The following is a 19974-nucleotide window of genomic DNA, read 5'->3' as shown; positions in this document are numbered from 1 at the left end:
TGGACTCTTGATATATTGGTTTGGGCCTTGCTGACTTGGTTCAGTGTGAGACTTGGTGGATCTTAACTAGCTCTAATTCTTTGACTCTACACTAGTTGGGTTACTCAATGATTTTTGTATGAGAAGGTTTCTCTGTAAGACGCACTTTATATATAGGTTAAATAGTTTGATAATACAAATATTAGTATATAAACTTCTTGTTTTGAGGTCATATCACCCGAAAGACGATCTCTCACAAAAGTAGCTCAATTAGTTTTGGCTTTATTGTTGGATTAGGATCAGATTAAAAATGCAGTCAGTTTTATAATTTTTTAAAAATGTAATTGTGTTATTCAACCCTTTCATTCTTATTTTAGTATTAGTAATTGATAGTTAGTAGAAAACATCACTTTTGATTTCAAATGAAAATTCTTAACAAAATTTAATTTATAAGAATCAAACATTTAAATTTGCAATCGATTTCTAACTTGATAATTTTTAAAAAAACCAATCTTTTGCTCAAAATTATGTCCCAATAAAATCAAATTTTCCATGTATGATTGGCATCGTACACTAAATTTTCTGATAAAGTATTGTGGACTATATAATTCAAATGGTATTTGGTGTTAAGAATTAAATTTTGTCAATTTTAATGGTTTTTTTTTAGGCAATTGCAATGATGCAATTTCATCAGCTATGCATGAAAGCCGGGAACTTTGCAGCGCATTAACTTCATTCATGCAATCATGGAGCCCACAAGGCCACAACATTTCTTTCACTACAGTCTACACTCTACATACATGCTCTTAGTCTCCTACGTTTCATTTTTTTTTTTTTAAATTTTATTATTTATTTTTTTGTTAATTATCAACTCCAAAGTATACTATGGAGCGGCAAGAAACTTTTCGAAAGTTGAATTTTGTAGTATTATATGCTAATTTTTTCCTTTGCTTACTGTAGGATTGTGATCATTTACCTAAAATTAATCAAATATACAAACATTTTTTTTTAAAGTGGTATTGAGACCTTATGATTACGTGTGAGTACTTTCTTACTACTCACTAATTGAATCAACTATATCCATATATATTTCATTAAAAAAACTATTGAGAAAACAGTGAAATAAATTGATATATATTCAATTCGTTAAAAATAAATTCTATTAATATTTATTTTTAAATAACTTTACTTATTCGGTATAATTGCTTAAAATAACCTAATTACTATTTATTTTTAATTCTTTGATCTACAAAGAAGCTTTAAATATAGTTATAAACAATATGTGAGTTTACTTTTAGCAAATATGAGATGAGTTGTAAATAATAAGTGAATTAGCGGATCAAGCGAAGAGATTTATTATTGATGATTTCGCCTTTATATTGTCATGTCACACGTCAAATTTTATAGTCTTTGTCTTATATTTTACACCTTTTATATTTTAGCTTGTTACATTTACTTTTATTTCTTTTTTTTTCGTTTTTTAATAGTATCACGTTTCTCTTTTAATCTTATGTAATTATATTATCATTTAGTTTTTTTGTCTTATTCGCTAAGTGTAAATTAATAAACTAACTTTTTACAAAAAAAGTGCAATCTTACCTAATTAGGATCGTTTTTAACCCTAGGTAAGGTAGACATTTGCCTATGACTCAGAATTATAAAAGAACGCAATACCTCAATTTAACAATCTTTCATGTAGGAAGTAGAACACCGCTTATAAAATTATAGTTTTACCTTTTGACAAACAACCGGTAAAAAATCGAAATCAATCCTCTATAAAATGGGCCAATTTTTTAAATTTTACATAGTAACTATATATAAGAAACCATACCCAATGATCCATAATAGCTCTACAAGACTACACAAACATTTCTTTGATTTTTTTTGTTTGAGTACTCAAAAGTTCTTCCTTTTACAATTTTGCCAATACTTTTTGTCGTCACATCCAACATGAAACCAACATAGTAGCCGTTAGCCACCATCTTATTTCAAATTCAAAAATAAACAACCCAAAACAGCTAATATAAAAATTCATCATCATCTTCATCTTCCCAATTCATCTTCACCTCGATAATCTTCAATCACTTCCTTTCTCTTCCCTTTCTTTCCCAAAATGCTCGCCGCCGAACTCCGCACTGTATCGCCCCATATCCACCACCCAAAACATGGTGGCCGACAACCATTACAACCGAGAAACACCATCCTTATAACCACCAACCATGATCCTTCAAAGAAAACAAAATACCAAACTCCCTTTTCAGTTTCATCCTTACCCACGATCAGCGATGATTCAATGAATAATAAGGAGAACATTCCTTTCATCGATTCCATGGATGCTTCCCTTGCTGAGGAGCTAACTGCAGTCAAGAAGAAGCTTGAGAGAATCAAGTCTGACAAAGATAAAACTGAGAAAATGCTTCAAGAGCGTGATCGAACTATTGAGATCCAAATGAATCAGCTTCTACAACGAGGAGAGTTTCAGAAAGAACTCGAACTTGAGGTTGATCGCCTTTTTAGATTGAATCAGCTCAAACTCGCTTCCATGGTAATTATATTTTATGATTAAATGTGCAATTTATCGTTAACTTTTCAAAACTTTGAATACTGAGCTGACATTTTAGGGTTTGTTTGATGCAGAGGATGTCACCAATTCGGTCCCTGAGAGAGAAAGAAGTGGAGAAGAACAACAAAAATACGCAATTTGAGCTAAATGTTGTGAGTAATTTCATTCGATTTCCGATTTTGTTGTCTGTAATTCAATTGATTGAATCTTTAAAAAAGATTTTGGTGATTTGAAACATGCAGAATGAAAAATCAGAGGAAAGTAAGGAGGAATTGAATGATAAGATGAGCACAACAGAGAGTCCAATCTTGAGCCTTACGAGTTCATCGGCGTCCGCATCGACTGCTTCCAAATCTACGGCTACATCTAAAATTGTAGTACCAATCCCAGTAAAATTGAGCTTGGAAAGTGATTTTGATGATGAGCAAGAGTTTTTTTATATTATGGTAAAGGATTAGGAAATCTTCAACCATGGTTGATTGATTTAAGATTTTGTTCGAAGTTATTGTGTTCCCACTAAATATGCAATGTCATAGACAAGTATGTTGCTTAATGGTGATAATGGTAATATAAAGTTGCAATTATTATGGGCTATAATTTTTATGTCTATTTGAAATTAATTACTCCGTTAAATACTCACATCTAATTATAACATATTGCATGGAAAAATATTATTATCAGTAACAAGTATAATGAAACGGAGTTAGTATGACTTTTTTTCTAAACTTTGTTAAAATTGTAATTTGAGATATGTGAAATATGGTGAGTTGTACATTTCTATATAACCATAAAATGCGTTTTACTTGATTTGGGTAAATTTTCGGACGATGTGGATAATGGCAAAATTTTACTCGTAAGTTAGAAAGGTCGCAATATAAAAACTAATTGTTGTGAAACTATTTTTTTCGAAGATGCCTTCAAAACAACATATCCATATTCTTATGTTTTGTACTTTATCCGTTTCATTATACTTGCTACATTTGATTTTTTACGCAATTTAATGTGTTATTTGGTTCATTTATATGTTGAATTATACACATCTAAAAATCATAAAATGTTAATATTATGAAAGTATACGATTAGACAATTCAAACAAGATTCCACTTGACTATGTTTTTACTTTACATTAGCCGCAATATATAAAATAAGTTTGAACGATGAATAGTGCCCATAACCGAAATGTAGCAAGTATTTTAGAACGGAAAAAGTATTACTAGGAGTATTTAACCCACACAAAAGGCGTTTTTCATACTGAAATTGTGTCATATAGTGCCCATAACCGAAAAATTTTGATAGGCTCGCTAAAACGAGCCGACAGTTAGGTCCATCGAGTAGGTCTTCCAAAACCTTATTAATTATGTTTGATCGAACAATTTGGTGCTCAGTCAAGTAGATCATTGTTTCACCACGTTTTGCTTCTTTTTTTGGGTTAATCTCATGGCATGTGAACTCCCTTACATCCGATCCATGTCCGTACATATGCAAGCTAGGACTTGCCCAACTAGATGACCAAATGCATCTTGGTTCTTGAATCAACAATCTTATCCTCAAAACCAAATCTACACCCTTCATCAAAAGTCAACGTCCTTGGTGACTCAAATTCGCAATCATCTACATTGTGACTTGAGTAACCACCACCAGCTTGTAGTATATACAAGCAACTCGTACTCCTTCTCCCCTTTACGCGTATGACTTTTAAAGAACTTTTACTAGCCTTAAAAGAATATCATTTCTCCTCAAGCCTACCAAGTAATATAAGGTTCCTTTCAAACTTGATCATACACCTTACATCTCCTAGTCTTTGCTTGACACCATCATGTGTCTCAACAACTTCATTAATTCTTTCTTCCTTCACCCTCTCATTTTTAAGTAAGGTAACAAGTCTTCTTTACTCATCTTATTATTCACCAAATTCAAACTTTCACACTCTCATCAAACATAAAGGATTTTTGATCCCTTTTTAATTCCAATTGAGAAGATGGGGCATTTAGGGAAGTTAAAATGGTGAGAAATAAGAACAAACAATTTCACACAAACTAGGCTAAACAAGGCATGAACACCATGATTTTAATGGTACCTAAAGATATCAACCTGTAACACCCTGACCCCATCGAATTGATAGTGACTATCCACAAAGTTTGTAGATTGCTCCTACAGACCAACAAGTCCTTTTGAGTAAAATTTGGCATTACTTGTATGAGAAAACCTCCCAGAATGTCATTCATCCTAAAATTGCTCCCCCACCGAATACGCTTGATTGCAAAGTTCTTTACAAATGATCTCCTTTGAATAGAAAATGCACCTTTTTTATATAAGTAATCTATCAATCCTTTTAAAGCGCAACCCGAGATATCACACTCACCCTTACTTAAGAATGCAATTTCCTCGTTGCCACCTTATAGTTTCAGGATCCTTTTTCTGCTAGGTGCACTGAGCGCACTATCAGCCATGACCGCGGGGTTGCTCTGATAGCACTTGTAACACTCAGCAGTGGCAGACCCAATTGATTGACAAGGGGGTACGGTTGTACCCCCAGTTTGAAAAGTAAAAAAGAGAAAAAAAAAATTAAAACCCAAAACACGGGAAAGAGGACAGAAAAGAAAGAAAGAGAACAGAAACACAAGCAGAAAGAAAGAAAGAGAACAGAAAAAGTCTTGAGGAAACACAGAGCACGCGAACGAAGACTGCTCCCTCGCCGGCTCGCCGCCCTGCTGTCAACCCACGTCGACGTCGTACCTCCGGCGCTCCCCGCTCCCTGCCTCCCCAGTGCCACCGCCGTCACGCAGTTCAATGGCTGATGTTCTCTTCCAATAAAGATGGAGATGGAGTAAATGGAAGAGGAAGGGGAAATGGGGAAAGTTGAGAAGTGGGAACTGGGAAATGAAGAAAGCGTGAAATGAGAGTGAAAACCGCTACGTGGAAGCATCATAACGGTTCACCACAATAGGTGTCAATCACTCAGTTAAATAATTTTCTACTGTTCATTAATTAGGGGTAGAGAAAAGTCGGGAAAGAAGGATTTAATTAGGGGTAATTAAATAATTGGATTAGAATAATGAATTTAATTGAAAGTTAAAGGTTATTTAGCATGGTCAACGGTCATTTAGCAGGACATCCGGGGAAGTGATTGTATCGCTATCGTGTTTGGCAAGTTGAAGGCTGTTATTTGTAAAAAAAAAACTTTTCGACTGTTTATTTAGAAATGACTAAACTTTAAAGTCGTTGGTAATTGATCCTTTTGTTTATATGTGTAATATATTTGGCATTTTGCTATAATTCATTGTTGATAAACGTTTTTTTCCAAATAGTGAATTCATACGATTATCTTTTTGTTTTTAGGTATTCTTTCAATCCCCATTTGATCTTCAAAAAGAGACCACATATAGTTGATCAAGATTAGGGATGCAAACGGGGCGGGGCGGGTATATATTGGGTAAATTTCAACAAAATGTGTGAATGGATCTAATATATATATATATATATATATATGTATATATAGGGTCGCGTTCAGGTGCAAACCACGGGTCGCCTTCTTTTTATTCCCGATTATCGAGGCATATTGTTAAGAGTTTTGGATTCACTCTTTGATTTCTACTGCACTTCGTTGGTTAGTCCTTTTCTATCTATTTTTTTCTCTCTCTTATACTTTGTGAGCCTCTCTTATTGTATTCTATACTGTAATTTGGCGTTTTAATTTCATCTATGTTGTTAAGGTGTTTCCTATGTTATAATTCAGAATTTGTTGAATTCTGCTAAAAGAGTGAATTTTCATTTTTGCTACATTTGCATCATGTGAAAACTGGAGTTTAGTGAAATGAGTTTTTTGTGAAAATGAAAAGCCTTTTTTTAATGGTCTTGTGCAATAAATTATTTATTTGTAGAAGCATTATTTGAAGTAACTTAATCTAGTTTTGATGTACATGCTTGCTTTGTTTTATGTGATGATTCGTTGGTAGTCTTAGGCTCTTAGCAATGTGATATTTATTTTTGCTGTTGCAGCGCTAGATGGTTGATCAATGGACAAAAAGCTTGGGTTGTGTCGATTGAATTCTGAAGAGATTATAAATTTTTTGGTTTCAATGGACAAAAAAGCTTGAAGTCATGTGCTTTTTTTAGGACTCAGATCATATTTGTTTTTAGCCTTAGCGCTGCTGAAATTTGTGTTCTTGTGAGTGTGAGTATCTCTCCGATGTGGGCGTTTTTGTAAAGTTTAAGACTCCATGTGAATTTGCCTCAATTACTTGATCCTTCTTCAAATGCCGTGTTCAGACGTCAAGCTACATTTATTACTAGGTTTCTCTGTGATCAAATGCCTCGTACTATTCTTGCATACACGAGGGCCGAGTTTGACGTTTTTGACGTGATAGAGGATGGTTAAATCACTGTCGTTATTGACGATAGTTTAACGAATTGGGTAGTAGAGTTATAAATTTATTAGATCTCACTTCCCTAAGCCGTTATCTTTCTAACACCCCTCTTTGGACCGCTACCACCTTGTGTGGTGGGTTGGAATGGAGCAACTAACTCATCCAGCAAACTTTGAGATATCAGGTACTACTTCTAGGGTACAGGAAATATTAAGAAAGTCACAGCCACTTTACTATAATAAGGGGGGTAATTTGAAAGATAATGTATTCTGGGATCAAAGTCCAAGATTAGTTTATATTGATGATCCAAAAAGGACGAATGTTGATTTTGAATTCACAAAGCAATGAGATCCGAACCATCAAATATACACTGTTCAATTTCTTGCCCAAGAATCTTTTCATCCAGTTTCACCGGGTTGTTTATCTGTATTTCCTAGCGATAGCAGCTCTCAATCAACTCCCTCCACTTGCAGTCTTTGGAAGGACAGTATCTCTCTTTCCTCTTCTGTTTGTACTTAGTGTAACTGCTGTAAAAGATGGTTATGAAGACAGGCGAAGACACAGGTCTGACAAGAAAGAAAACAACAGGAAGTCTCCAGTGCTTCAATCAGGACATTTTGAGATGAAGAAGTGGAAAGATATTAAGGCTGGTGAGATTGTGAAGATATCTGCTAATGAGACAATCCCTTGTGACATAGTGTTACTTGGAGCGAGTGACCCTAGTGGTATTGCTACATCCAAAAAATGAATTTGGATGGTGAGTCGAACTTGAAGACCAGATATGCGAGACAAGAAACAGCATCAGTTGTTGCGGAAGGAGGGACAGTTTCAGGGCTGGTCAGGTGTGAACAGCCAAACAGGAATATTTACGAGTTCACTGCTAATATAGATTTTAGAGGCCATAAGATTCCCCTCAGTCAATTGAACATCATTTTGCGTGGTTGTCAGCTAAAAAACACTGAATGGGTGGTTAGCGTCGTTGTTTATACCGGTCAGGAAACTAAAGCAATGTTGAATAGTGCAGCCTCCCCTGCTAAGAGAAGCAAATTGGAAAGTCATATGAACCGGGAAACCCTGTGGTTGTCAGTTTTTCTCCTTATTATGTGTTCAGTTGTGGCTCTTGGAATCGGCCTGTGGCTTCAACGCGACAAGGAGCAGCTTGACACTCTTCCTTACTATCGTAAAATATATTCTTCAACCAGAAGAAGTGAGGAAAAAACTTACAAATATTATGGGATTGCTATGGAGACCTTTTTTGCTTTCTTGAGCTCCATTATAGTCTTTCAGATAATGATACCCATCTCACTTTATATCACAATGGAATTGGTTAGGTTAGGACAATCATATTTTATGATAGGAGACAAGCATATGTATGATACGAGTACCGACTCAAGATTTCAGTGTAGTTCTTTGAACATAAATGAGGACCTGGGTCAGATACGTTATATATTTTCGGATAAGACTGGGACACTTACTCAAAACAAAATGGAATTTAAGGCAGCTAGTATTCATGGCAAAATGTATGGAACTATATCTTCTTCTACTGCACCTTCACAGGACCAGAGACTTCCAGGTAATGAGAAATACGTTTACAAGATGCATGCATGGAGCATGTTGTAGGTGTTTCAAGTGATTCTGTACATCTATTTTTGAGATTTGGTTTATGATAAATGTGCTCATTGTTATAGTTCGAACTTTTCTCTGCTAAACTGCATTATAGTAAATGGATGTTAAACTAAGTTAGCTGAAAATTTTGTCACTTGCCTTCTCTTGGTTTCATAGAAATTAAACCCCTACGTATTGACTAGCGTGGTGCTCATATTGGTTGTTTTGGGACGATCAGTGATGTATCATATTATCCATATTAGTTTGATCCAAGGTTTTTGGGAGCTTCTTGAGTGACTTGCATATCCATGTATTTGAGGATGTTCTAGAAAATTCAGTATTTGAATATTTGAGTTGATTGTAACTATATAAGATTTATTTGACTATGGCTTCATAGAGTCAACTATTTATTGTTTTTCAACTTAACAAGCTCGGCATTTAGTCCTGTAGTCTGTTTTATTATCAAATTATCAACAAGGCAGTGACATATATTGATAACTTTGCTTGGATTGAAAAGTAAATTTTGATTTTGTTGCATTCATTCCAAAGAGTTTTTTTCTATGTGAAGAAGTTTGTTTTGACATATTATGGGCTTATAATTTTCTCCAATGTCCATATACCCAACGGAGGACCTTTTCGTTATGCCCAATGCTTAAAATTTGTATTTCCTCCCTAAAGTTATTTTAATCATTTGGTTTTATTAAATTGCCACCAAAAAAAATTGTTCAAGATCTGTCACTGTCCATGCTTGCATATTTCTTCAACTATCTCCTAAACATCTGAAGTATTCTGAACAAGGTTTGATTAACTGTCAATTTATCATTAGGCATCTAGTATTTTGGTATAATAGTATGATTATTTGAGTTAGCTTATGAACTATTTAGTACCACATTCATACTATTTTAAAATTGAATATATAAAACTTGATGTGAAAAGATAAAAATTTTGCGAAATATGCTGTTGAATGAAATATAGTTTCATAAATTTTCGTGTAGGAACCCCATTGTTGATTGATTATGCATTTGTGGTTTCATTAGTTGAGAAATATCTATGTATTATACTATGTACATAGCTGTCAAGGGCTTTGAAATGTTTAGGGTGTATTATATTTGGTGTTATGTGTGCATGCAAATGTAACCTTAGCTCTAGTGACATTCTTTTTGTGGCATTAAATATTTAGCGGGTTGGTCTATTTTCATGCCATAATGAAATTATTTAATGTTTTGAATTTTAGTATACTTTGGATTTGCTCTGACATCAAAAGCTCGTGACTTCAATGTTCAGCACAACCCTCTCCCCCTCTTGATAGCAAGGGGTAATGTTTTGTAGTTATTATGATCAGGATGACACTTATCAAATATAATTGGTTGTAGAAGATAATTACCTTCTGGAACCTTAGTCAAGTTTGATAGCTTAGGGTGTCTCGGGATCTCTCACGCTTGACAAGGATTTTGTATCATTTTGATGTTGACCTTCATCTTTTGAACATTTGGATTTTGTTGGTTCATGTTAGGATAGAAGAATTCTCTAGATTTGGTTAGTAAATCCAACATTTTTGAATTTCTATCGCTAGAATCTCTCTAAGACTCTAATGACACTTATTTGTTTGTTCGCAGGAGTTACTAGTGAAGCATATGTTACCGAAAATAAACAGAAAATGAAATCTGAAGTTGATGTTGATTTTGAACTTGTTGGATTGCTGCATAAAGGACCAGATGGAAATGTCTGAAAAGCGGCTCATGAGTTCTTCTTCACTTTGGCTGCTTGTAACATGATCATTCCTATATTCGATTATAATCCTTCTCCGAGAAGTGATGTTGAACTTGATGCAGAAGCAATTGATTACCAGGGTGAATCTCCAGACGAGCAAGCCCTTGTTGCTGCTGCATCTGCTTATGGATATACCCTTTTTGAGCGCACTTCTGGGCACATTGTGATTGCTGTGGACGGAGGGAAGCTCAGGTAAGAAGCCAAATTCAACTGCAAAGTAACATTGCTGTATATATCCTTAGGTACATGACTTAAATTTTGTGATGAGCTCTGGTTACAATATATAACACCGCTACTAGTTACTTTTTCTTCTTTGCTTTGAGTGCTCATGAACAAGGGACTAAACGAAAAGGCCATGATGCTCGGTCATTAGAAAAAATACAAGGTTTTCCCCTTTATCATCTTACTGATTAATGATTAGAGTAGCAGAAGCTTATTGTGATTTTGGAATGCATTGTGTTAGAACTCAAACTCAAAAATCAGGAATTTGTAGCTGTTTGTTAACAACTATTGCCTCTCACTTTGTGATTTACCATTCTACTAGAAGTTAGATAATACAACGTTTGATTTAGGCGAAACTGTTAGGTTTTAGCTTCAAGATATTCTTGCAACGAATGTTACACAGTTGTATTACTTTAGGTGCTTACGGAGCCTTTGGTTATCGGAATTAAATGCTGGTAATGAAAATGTTTTAGCTAATTTCATAAAATGTGTTGTCGTTTCCATGGTTATGAAGCTCTCATCCCGAAATATGTGTTTTTTAGTCACAATTTTCTCTTACCACCTATTACCACCTTTCCATGTGTAAGAATGAATTTTCTAAAAGAAAAAAAAAATGGATAGAGTAGGATAAATATGATCATAAACATTGTCAAATAATTTTCCTAGCTAAATTGAGATTTATGGGTTGGCCTAGTAGTTGAAGGTTGTTTTCACCCTTGTGATTGGGGTTCCTTTCTGACTTCCTACACAAAGATCAATTCCTCTTCCTCTCTTGCATGTACTAGATTCTTTCCAAAAAATATAAAAAAAATACATTCTAAATTACTTTAATGTTCGTTACCAATCCCACATTTTAATATCAACAACCAAAGAGGCAATTTAAGGTGCTGATGTGATATGTGCTATTCATGGTCATTTTAAGCATTGTTACAAAGTTTGTTTTCAGAGAATTAGTCTTTCTGTTTTATGTCTGCCACCCATGGCGCTGCATGAGCCTGTATCTGTTTTGCATGAAATGTTATGTTAATCTGATTGCAGAAGTTTTTAAAAATATCCAACACTGACATGCTAACATTGTGCGTTATTTTTCTGGGATCCTATCAATGTTAATATTAAGATTACTCTAATGCTTTTAAGCCGTTGCTGTGTAAAATAGGTTTGGGTTAAAGGGGAGATATTGGAGGAACGCGATTGTAAGATGCATACAACGGTTGCCATTAGACGACAGTAGTCAGTTTGGTCATGTTTTGACTTTTGATATATAACAACCATCTACTATACCATTATGAAAAAGTAGTCCAACAATAGTATGTATATGGATTTCATAGGACATGGTCATTCCAAGATACCTGGTTATTCACAAGGTGTAGTGTAACCTTTAAGGTGTATTATTATCTTAAATTGTTTTAATGAGGTATTTTATAGTTCCTAGTTAGAGCAGCAAAGCTGAGGTCTTGACAAAAGGTTCACTTCCTTATTTTAATAATTTGTAGTTTGAGAACTCTAGACACATCATAGTGGAGTGATGATGTCGTTGCCTTTGCCATTATCTATTCCCTTAGACCTCTAGATTGCTGCAATTTTTTTCACAGTTTTTGAAGCATTGAATTCAGCTGAAGTGGATTGCAGTTAACCTAACAAGAGTTCTTACCTGTTTTGATGAAAAGTTTCATGAGATGAGACATCTGATTTGATTCTTTTATCCTATATTCCATTTCTCATTTCTTTTTCCCACAGCAAATCCATTTACTGATTCTGTAGTATTTGTTGTTCAGTTATATTTGGATCTGCCATTTTTCAGCTTTTTTTCATCTTCAGATTCAGATTAATGCGTTTCAATATTTGTTGGCGAAATACATAATGATAATCCTTTGATGAATTCAACAGTAAGCAACTTAAAAAGGTACATGAATAGAGATGAGCAATATTTGAATATGCTTTCAGTGGTACACTGGTATCTCTTCTTTCAGAATGAACCTGATAATTGAAAATTTTGATTATTGGAATCATTCTTTACATATTTTTGTTGCATCCTTTTTGTAATATGCCATTTCACGGTTTCGTTTTCTTGTTTTACTATTCTACTTCTTACAGCACAATGATTAAACTACTCATGTTGTATATCTTATTCTGATCTTTTCTATTACGTGTGTTTGTAGATTTGATGTCTTGGGTCTGCATGAATTTGATAGTGTTCAGAAAAGGATGTCTGTTGTTATTAAATTTCCTGACAATTTCGTCAAAGTTTTAGTAAAAGGTGCTGATACTTCTATGTTCTCTATTTTGGCCAAAGGAGTGGATGGGGATGATTATGTCCATGCCGCAGCTCAAGCTCATCTTATTGACTACTCATCTCTTGGTTTGCGCACTTTGGTTGTGGCTGCGCGAGATCTGACAGGTCTGGAACTTGAGGAGTGGCAACAGAAGTATGAAGATGCTAGCACGTCTTTGACCGATAGATCTGTAAAACTACGGCAAACAGCAGCTTTGATTGAGCGTGATTTGAGATTACTTGGGGCAACTGGTATTGAGGATAAATTACAAGATGGTGTACCTGAAGTTATTGAGTCCCTTAGGCAGGCTGGAATTAAGGTTTGGGTTTTGACTGGTGATAAGCAAGAGACTGCTATCTCCATTGGGCTGTCCTGCCTACTCTTGACTGTTGATATGCAGCAAATCATTATCAATGGGACTTCTGAGCAGGACTGTAGAAGCCTTTTAGCTGAGGCAAAGTCCAAGTACTTTGTCACATCAGCATGTGGGGATCAGAGTGTCAAACGGAAAAAGGATGCTGCGTATGGTTACCTTGAGGTCCCAGATGATTCAAAGAACTTGGATACCATTTCATGGAGCCCGGGAAGGGATGAAGAATCGACTAGTTCTACATTGGCACTAATTATTGATGGGAACAGTTTGGTTTACATTCTTGAGAAAGATCTTGAGTCGAATGTGCGTATCTGGTGGATTTTGGCTAAATTTCATTTATATTGATAAGTGCTGGTGGTAACTTGGTAAGGCGTCTTCTTTTCATAATCGAATGGTGTTGGAAATCGAATGACAGAAATCGAAAGCACGACATTGATTTCCTGTGTATAGTGTTCATACAATATTCACTTGTGGCTGCAATTTTTTGCTGCGCTGGTGGAATTTCTTTTTCTTAAAGTATAAGATAGGGGATCAACTCTTAGGAGCATTTTTTGGTTGTTTATTATTGAATTTATCTTTTGCTTGGTACAGCTTTTTGATCTTGCAACTTCTTGTCAAGTTGTTCTTTGCTGCCGTGTTGCACCCTTGCAGAAGGCTGGGATTGTTGACTTGATCAAGAGTCGCACTGATGATTTGACCCTGGCTATTGGTGATGGTAAGTTACTTTTCTTAATTCATGGCTCATGTGTGCTTCTATTTACGTTTTCTTTGCTTCAATATGGAGAGCTATCAAAATCAGTTACTGATTTTATGGACATCCAAATTTATGTAAAATAAAAGTATAATCTGAGTTTGGCTAATGAAATTTTCTAGGGCATGCATGCAATTAAATAATATCAGCACTATGGTGAGTTTGTAGATTGCATTCCAGAGGGCAGTGGAAGTTGTATTTGCATTACCCCTTTTAGCTATCCCATTTTCCATGTTTTGATTTGTTTCATTAGGATTTTCAATTTCTATATTTTGCAAACTACTTGACTTCCATGCAATGTGAAACTACCAGTTCAAGTTATTGCTATCCCATTTTAAACTTGGTTGATAGATACTGAGGCTTGTTTGGTTTTTATCTGTGGTTATGTTTAAAATTTGCGCTGCATAGATGCTTATTGTTTTGGGTGTTTGTTTTCTTTCCTTGTTGAAAGAATTGTTAGTTTACTTTGAGTTCATTGAAGTGATGCTATTTCCTATGTAAAATGATTTAGGCGCGAATGATGTTTCAATGATTCAAATGGCGGATGTTGGAGTTGGCATCTGTGGTCAGGAAGGACGTCAGGCAGTGATGGCATCTGATTTTGCTATGGGACAATTTCAATTTTTAAAAAGATTACTATTGGTGCATGGACATTGGAATTATCGTCGTGTAAATAATTTGGTTCTCTACAACTTCTACTGAAATGCAGTTTTTGTACTTATGCTGTTCTGGTATGTGCTACCTGGATTTGGGGTCCTTGTATAATATTCTTTATGAAATATGCCTTAGCTTTTGTTGACGAATCTGAAGTTTAGTAAGCATAGCAGGTTGCAGCATGTATCATGTGTTTTTTTTGTTTGTAATTGTTTGGATGTTATGGTTCTATCTATGATGCTTGAAGGAAAATACTATTCAATATCAAATTTTCATGTGGGCACTGGTGCAATTGTGATTCAGTTTTAGCATTTTTGAAAGCTGGGTGTCCTCTTAATGGTTGCTACATAATGCGATAGCTTGATCTGGATATGCTGTTCAATTTTATGAATTACATGCTGATTGAGAGAGCTATGGTGGGATATTATCATTGATGATATTGAATAGAATCAGACTTTTGGTTTTTCCAAACTCCAAGTGAGATGCTAAAATGCACTATCTTCTTCATCCTGGTTTTTCTCAGTTAGGTCTTGCTGAGATTTTTTCTTAAATATTCCAGGCCATATTCACCAACTACTTTTAATTTCCTGTGTATTAATTTTTTTGATGAAACATGTTGCACATAGATCAGGCCATCAGGGTGTGATTTTGTCTACAACTAGTCCACTTCCAACATCTTGTGTGCACATAGGTTTCTTCTTGATTACCACTTCCAACATCTTCTTAAAACTTCTGTAGTATGGGCAGCTCGGTTCACAAAGCTTTGACACAGAGTGAGGGTCCGGGGAAAGGGTCCTTCCAGAAGGTTGTAATGGAGGCAAACTTTACCATGCATTTCTCTAAGAGGCTGCTTTAGGACTTAAATTTGTGACCTTTCAATTACACAGAGATACCTGATTTCATATTGGTTTCCACGTATTTTTGTTGTGTTAAAGAACCGTTTGTTCTCGGTTTTTTTTTGTATTTGTGCTGTTCTTTATTATTCTATATGAATTAGTTTAAGCTATTTCCTCATGAGCATCATGTTAAACACTTGGCCTGAAGCACTCTGATTTAATACCTGCTCTAACATTAAATTAGTTCGACACTTCCATTTTTGTCAGGTACATTGTATGCACCGCTTTTCAACAACTCAAGCGTAGACTGATTGAAGCAGTCTCTTTTATTCTGTCATTTACACTTCTGTTCCTACAATTGTTATTGGAATTCTAGACAAGGACTTGAGTCATAGGACCTTGCTTAAGCATCCAAAGCTCTATGGTGCTGGACACAGACAAGAGAGCTATAATTTGCTGCTTTTTTTGATTACAATGTTGGATACCTTATGGCAGAGTCTTGTCCTTTTCTATATCTCTCTGTATACTTATTTTGAGAGCACACTTGATATTTGGAGTTTAGGCAGTTTGTGGACTATTTCGGTTGTAATTCTTGTGAACATGCATTTGGCAATGGATATTAAGCGCTGGGTATTTATCACTCATGCTGCTGTTTGGGGATCCATTATCATTACTTGTGTTTGCATGGTCGTTTTGGATTCTATTCCGGTTTTTCCAAACTACTGGTCAGCTCTCAATTTTGCATTAAAAACTGATTTCCATTAATAGTTCTGATCGATGTATATAATTTTTATTTCTTCTTTGCATTTGCAGGACAATTTATCAACTTGCAGTTACGCATACCTATTGGATGACTATTGCATTGATAAGTAACCATAGGATTGCTTCCCCGCTTTATTTGCAAGGCAGTGTATCAAATGTTTTGGCCTTCTGATATTCAGATAGCTAGGGAAGCTGAGAAATTGAGCAAACAGACAAAGTTGGCTGCAAGAACAGTGCATTCCAGTTAATGTTTTTATACACACAAAGAGGATTAGTTTTGAGACTAATATACTGATTGTGCATCATGCAATCAACTGCCCTCTGCCATGAAGTTCCACCAGTGTATTCCTGTCATTTTTGGAGTATATTTTGATTCTTTATTAGTAAGACGAGGCTATGTTTTGCATTCATTCAGCAATGACATTTACATTAAGACTTAGGTTGTCACTTACTGTCCTGTTAGTTCACTGCAAGCAGGGATAAATAAATTGGATACAGACACAGATCAATGCTGAAATTGAATGGAATAATTAAGCAAGAATTGTATAATAATGGCAGTTCCCTTTATTTCATCATATCTCTGTGTGCTGAGTGCACCGATATTAAAAGAGGATTACCTCCCTTTGGCCTTTAGTCATCTTCTCATTTTTTTTTTTTTTTTGTGTGGTTTAGCATTTCTTATTCTCTTTCATCACTTTTCTCTAATGAAGTTCCTTCCTCATGGACTTGAATTGCCCCATCTTAAGAATATGTTTCTCCTTTCCATTCCCCACTGACTACCATGGTCACATTACTGATGTTCCACTGCCACAACATACCCTATCTGACCACTATTTGCCACTACTAGCTCCATATTTCAATGATTGTCATCCCCAACAACACCTTTACCATGACTGATTCCAACCAGTTCAAGTTGTACAAGCATCCTTAACCGATCTACAGTTTGCATCGACTAACACTGACCTCAGGGCTAAAGCTACAATTATTAATCCACCATAATAATTGAAGCTGTTTGATACCTTTAAAATCGAGTAATATGTCACCAATTTTTGCTTTTGAAGGCTGAAGCTGACGTGATTAAGGATTCGATAGGAGCTTAGGGGTCTTTAAGAAAGTCTTGTGGTCATACTCTACACCAACCAGAACTAGGGATAGCAGATAGTTCGTTCAATTCAGTATCTGCAAACATAATCATTTGCCCATGCGTTATATTTCTCTGCTTGCGAGTCATTACTAGTCAACAAGATTTAGCTCATATGTAGATATTTTTATGACACTAAGCTTGTCAGTGATTTTTTTTTTAAAAAAAAAAAAAAGAAAATGAAACTCATAATCGTTTAGGGCTATGTTCAAGAAGTTAAAAGAGGAAATATTAAGCTTTTATTTCATAGATTATCAAGTGATTTAGTATAAATTCCAAAAAAGAATTAAACCTTCAAAAATTATTAATATTTTGCTTCTCCATTTCAGGTCAATATATGGCCTTACTGTGCTGGCTTGTGGGTCACTTTATCTACATGGCATTGTGGCAGTTCCAGATTGATGTTAGTTACACGAGAACAGCAAATGAAAATTTTGGGGAAAATCCAAGCAGTTGAAGTATATTTTAAGACCAACCCATTGGAAAAATGTTCTACGAAGTGGCAAAAAAGGTATATTTTGCTTCTCCATAGGTTTTTGCTTTGTATAAAATGTGAGTTTCTCCTTCTACCCTTTCCCTCCATTTCTCTCCTCCTCCTCCTCCTCCTATTATTTGTCCAAATGTAAAGGTGGCTAACCATATCACTCTAAACTTCCTTTTTTCGGTTTGACTGCTAATTCCTTAATGACAGTGAATCTTAATTTCAGTAGTTTAAGCATGCTCAGAGATTGTGTTTATTAGTGTCATGATCTCATCTATAGTTTCAAGGGGTAAACCACAGCGACAATTGTTAAGAATTTAATTTTGGCATGACTTTGTGGTTGTTTTCATTTGGGTCATCAGCTCCGAGTTTGGTGGGCACTGGGCAGTATATATTCTTAATTGAATTCTGTAAATTGAAGAAGAAAATTGAGTAACAGACATTATTTGTTCAAACTTCAAACGCGTATTACAAACAATCGTCACTTCGTGTGGAAAAACACAAGCATGGAAATTTAAAACAAAAAGACACAGGGTTCCAATCCTTGTCCTCTTCTGTCATATCATCTTCGTCTTTATTTGATTGTGGCCTGTGGGGCTACTCTATATATTTAATTATTTATACTCCCCACCTCAAATGGATAAAATTACTAATTGTTTTTTTTATTTTGGACCTTTATGGAGCATTTTTTTTTTTAAAAAAATATAGAATTAACTATATGAACTAGTACATAAATTAACGTGAAAAACCATCCCAAATAATGAATGTTGTATATGAAATCTTCTTAAAGTAAAATTCAATTTCCAGATTCAAATTTTATTTTATAGTGAAAAATAATGTTTAGATTCATGTATTATTACAATATTTTATTGTGCATGAAAATTGAAAATTACTGACCGTGCAATTATGGATACCATGTATGATGTATGTATCATATTGCTGAATGTAATGTGGCAGAGAAGACTACTTTATCCTTTACTACCTTGAACGTCAAAAGTAGCACCAACCCCCCCAATTTCCTTGACTTAGCCTTCACCACTTATATTTAGTTAATTTATTATAGATTCGTAATATAATGTTGTCTTTACATAATTATATTGTTTGGATTTTGGATTTTGGGCTCGAACTGAGTCTAAGATCGGGTTTTAAGATGAAATTAAGAGATGGGTCGAAGTGTGCGGGGTGCGGAGTACTACGCGGGGCGCGGAGTAGCTACTGGATTGGAAGACGACTATGCCGCAGGCTATATGATTGGTCGCGTGTCGCGAGTTTCTGAAGAAAAAGCTACTGTTTTGGAAAACAAGTAGGTCGCAGGCGGCGACTTGTGCAGTTTTTAGCGGGTTTTCAGTTTTCGCACGTTCTTTTGACGATTACTTAGTTTTTGGGCCCTTTTTTTGTGATTGTTAACCTAATTTCTTTTTATTAAGTGGCATACTATATAAACCCCTCTTGTAATTAGAATTAGGGGATGATGCATGAAACACAAAGTGAGGAAAACTAAGAGAGAAAAAGCTTGGAGAGCCATTGTTGTGGCTTCTCGTTCATCTTGTAATCTCCCGGTTTATAGTGAAAAGTTTATTCTCGGTGCCGATGGATGTAGCTATCACGTTGATAGTGAACCACGTTAATTTCTCGATGTGATTTTCTTTATTATTTGTTTGAATCTTTATTATTTTTCATTATTATTTTCAATCTTTACTTCCGCTGTCGCGCACACAAGAGGAATAATACATATACTCTGCACGAACTTACCTTCTAGAAAGGAATGCAATAATATATCACCCTTTATGTACTGAAATTATAGTCTTGTGTTTGTAAAAATGGTTTGATATATAGACTTAAAAGTGGAATGGAATTACATGATTTTCTTTGTTTTACTCAAACCCAAAGAATATTCTAAAAATTAGATTACTTTTTTCTGTTATTGACTTTGGAATGTGAAAGTATCCGCGTGAAAATGTATTTTACTATGCTTCATTCCTGCTCCTGCCAAATCCATGGTAATTGCCTCCTTCACATTATACAAGCTAGGTGTATTTTGTCAGTTCATGTACACTGCTTAATAGAATCAAATATATATATATATATAATTGATGATCAAGTAGAAATAATTAATTTTAAATTTAAACATTATTTCTGTTGAATATTTATACACATAATGAATTAAAATATACGAAATTAATAGACTAATAATACA

The 19974-nt window shown here is 34.9% G+C and overlaps 1 protein-coding gene and 1 pseudogene across 1 annotated transcript; both read left to right on the top strand.

The window, feature by feature from the left end:
- Positions 1-1837: 1837 nt before the first annotated feature.
- LOC130827166 (uncharacterized) lies at positions 1838-3245 on the top strand. The gene is made up of 3 exons (XM_057692814.1): positions 1838-2524; positions 2617-2694; positions 2785-3245. The coding sequence occupies exons 1-3, from the start codon at positions 2093-2095 to the stop codon at positions 2998-3000; spliced, it is 726 nt and encodes a 241-aa protein (XP_057548797.1). The 5' UTR covers positions 1838-2092; the 3' UTR covers positions 3001-3245.
- A 1062-nt stretch (positions 3246-4307) lies between these two features.
- LOC130826811 (phospholipid-transporting ATPase 1-like) lies at positions 4308-19782 on the top strand (annotated as a pseudogene).
- Positions 19783-19974: the final 192 nt, after the last annotated feature.

The sequence above is a fragment of the Amaranthus tricolor genome, chromosome 11 (assembly GCF_026212465.1).
Source record: "Amaranthus tricolor cultivar Red isolate AtriRed21 chromosome 11, ASM2621246v1, whole genome shotgun sequence".
NCBI lineage: Eukaryota > Viridiplantae > Streptophyta > Magnoliopsida > Caryophyllales > Amaranthaceae > Amaranthus > Amaranthus tricolor.
Note: the sequence above shows the minus strand (reverse complement) of the source record. Positions and strands in the feature narration are given on the sequence as shown.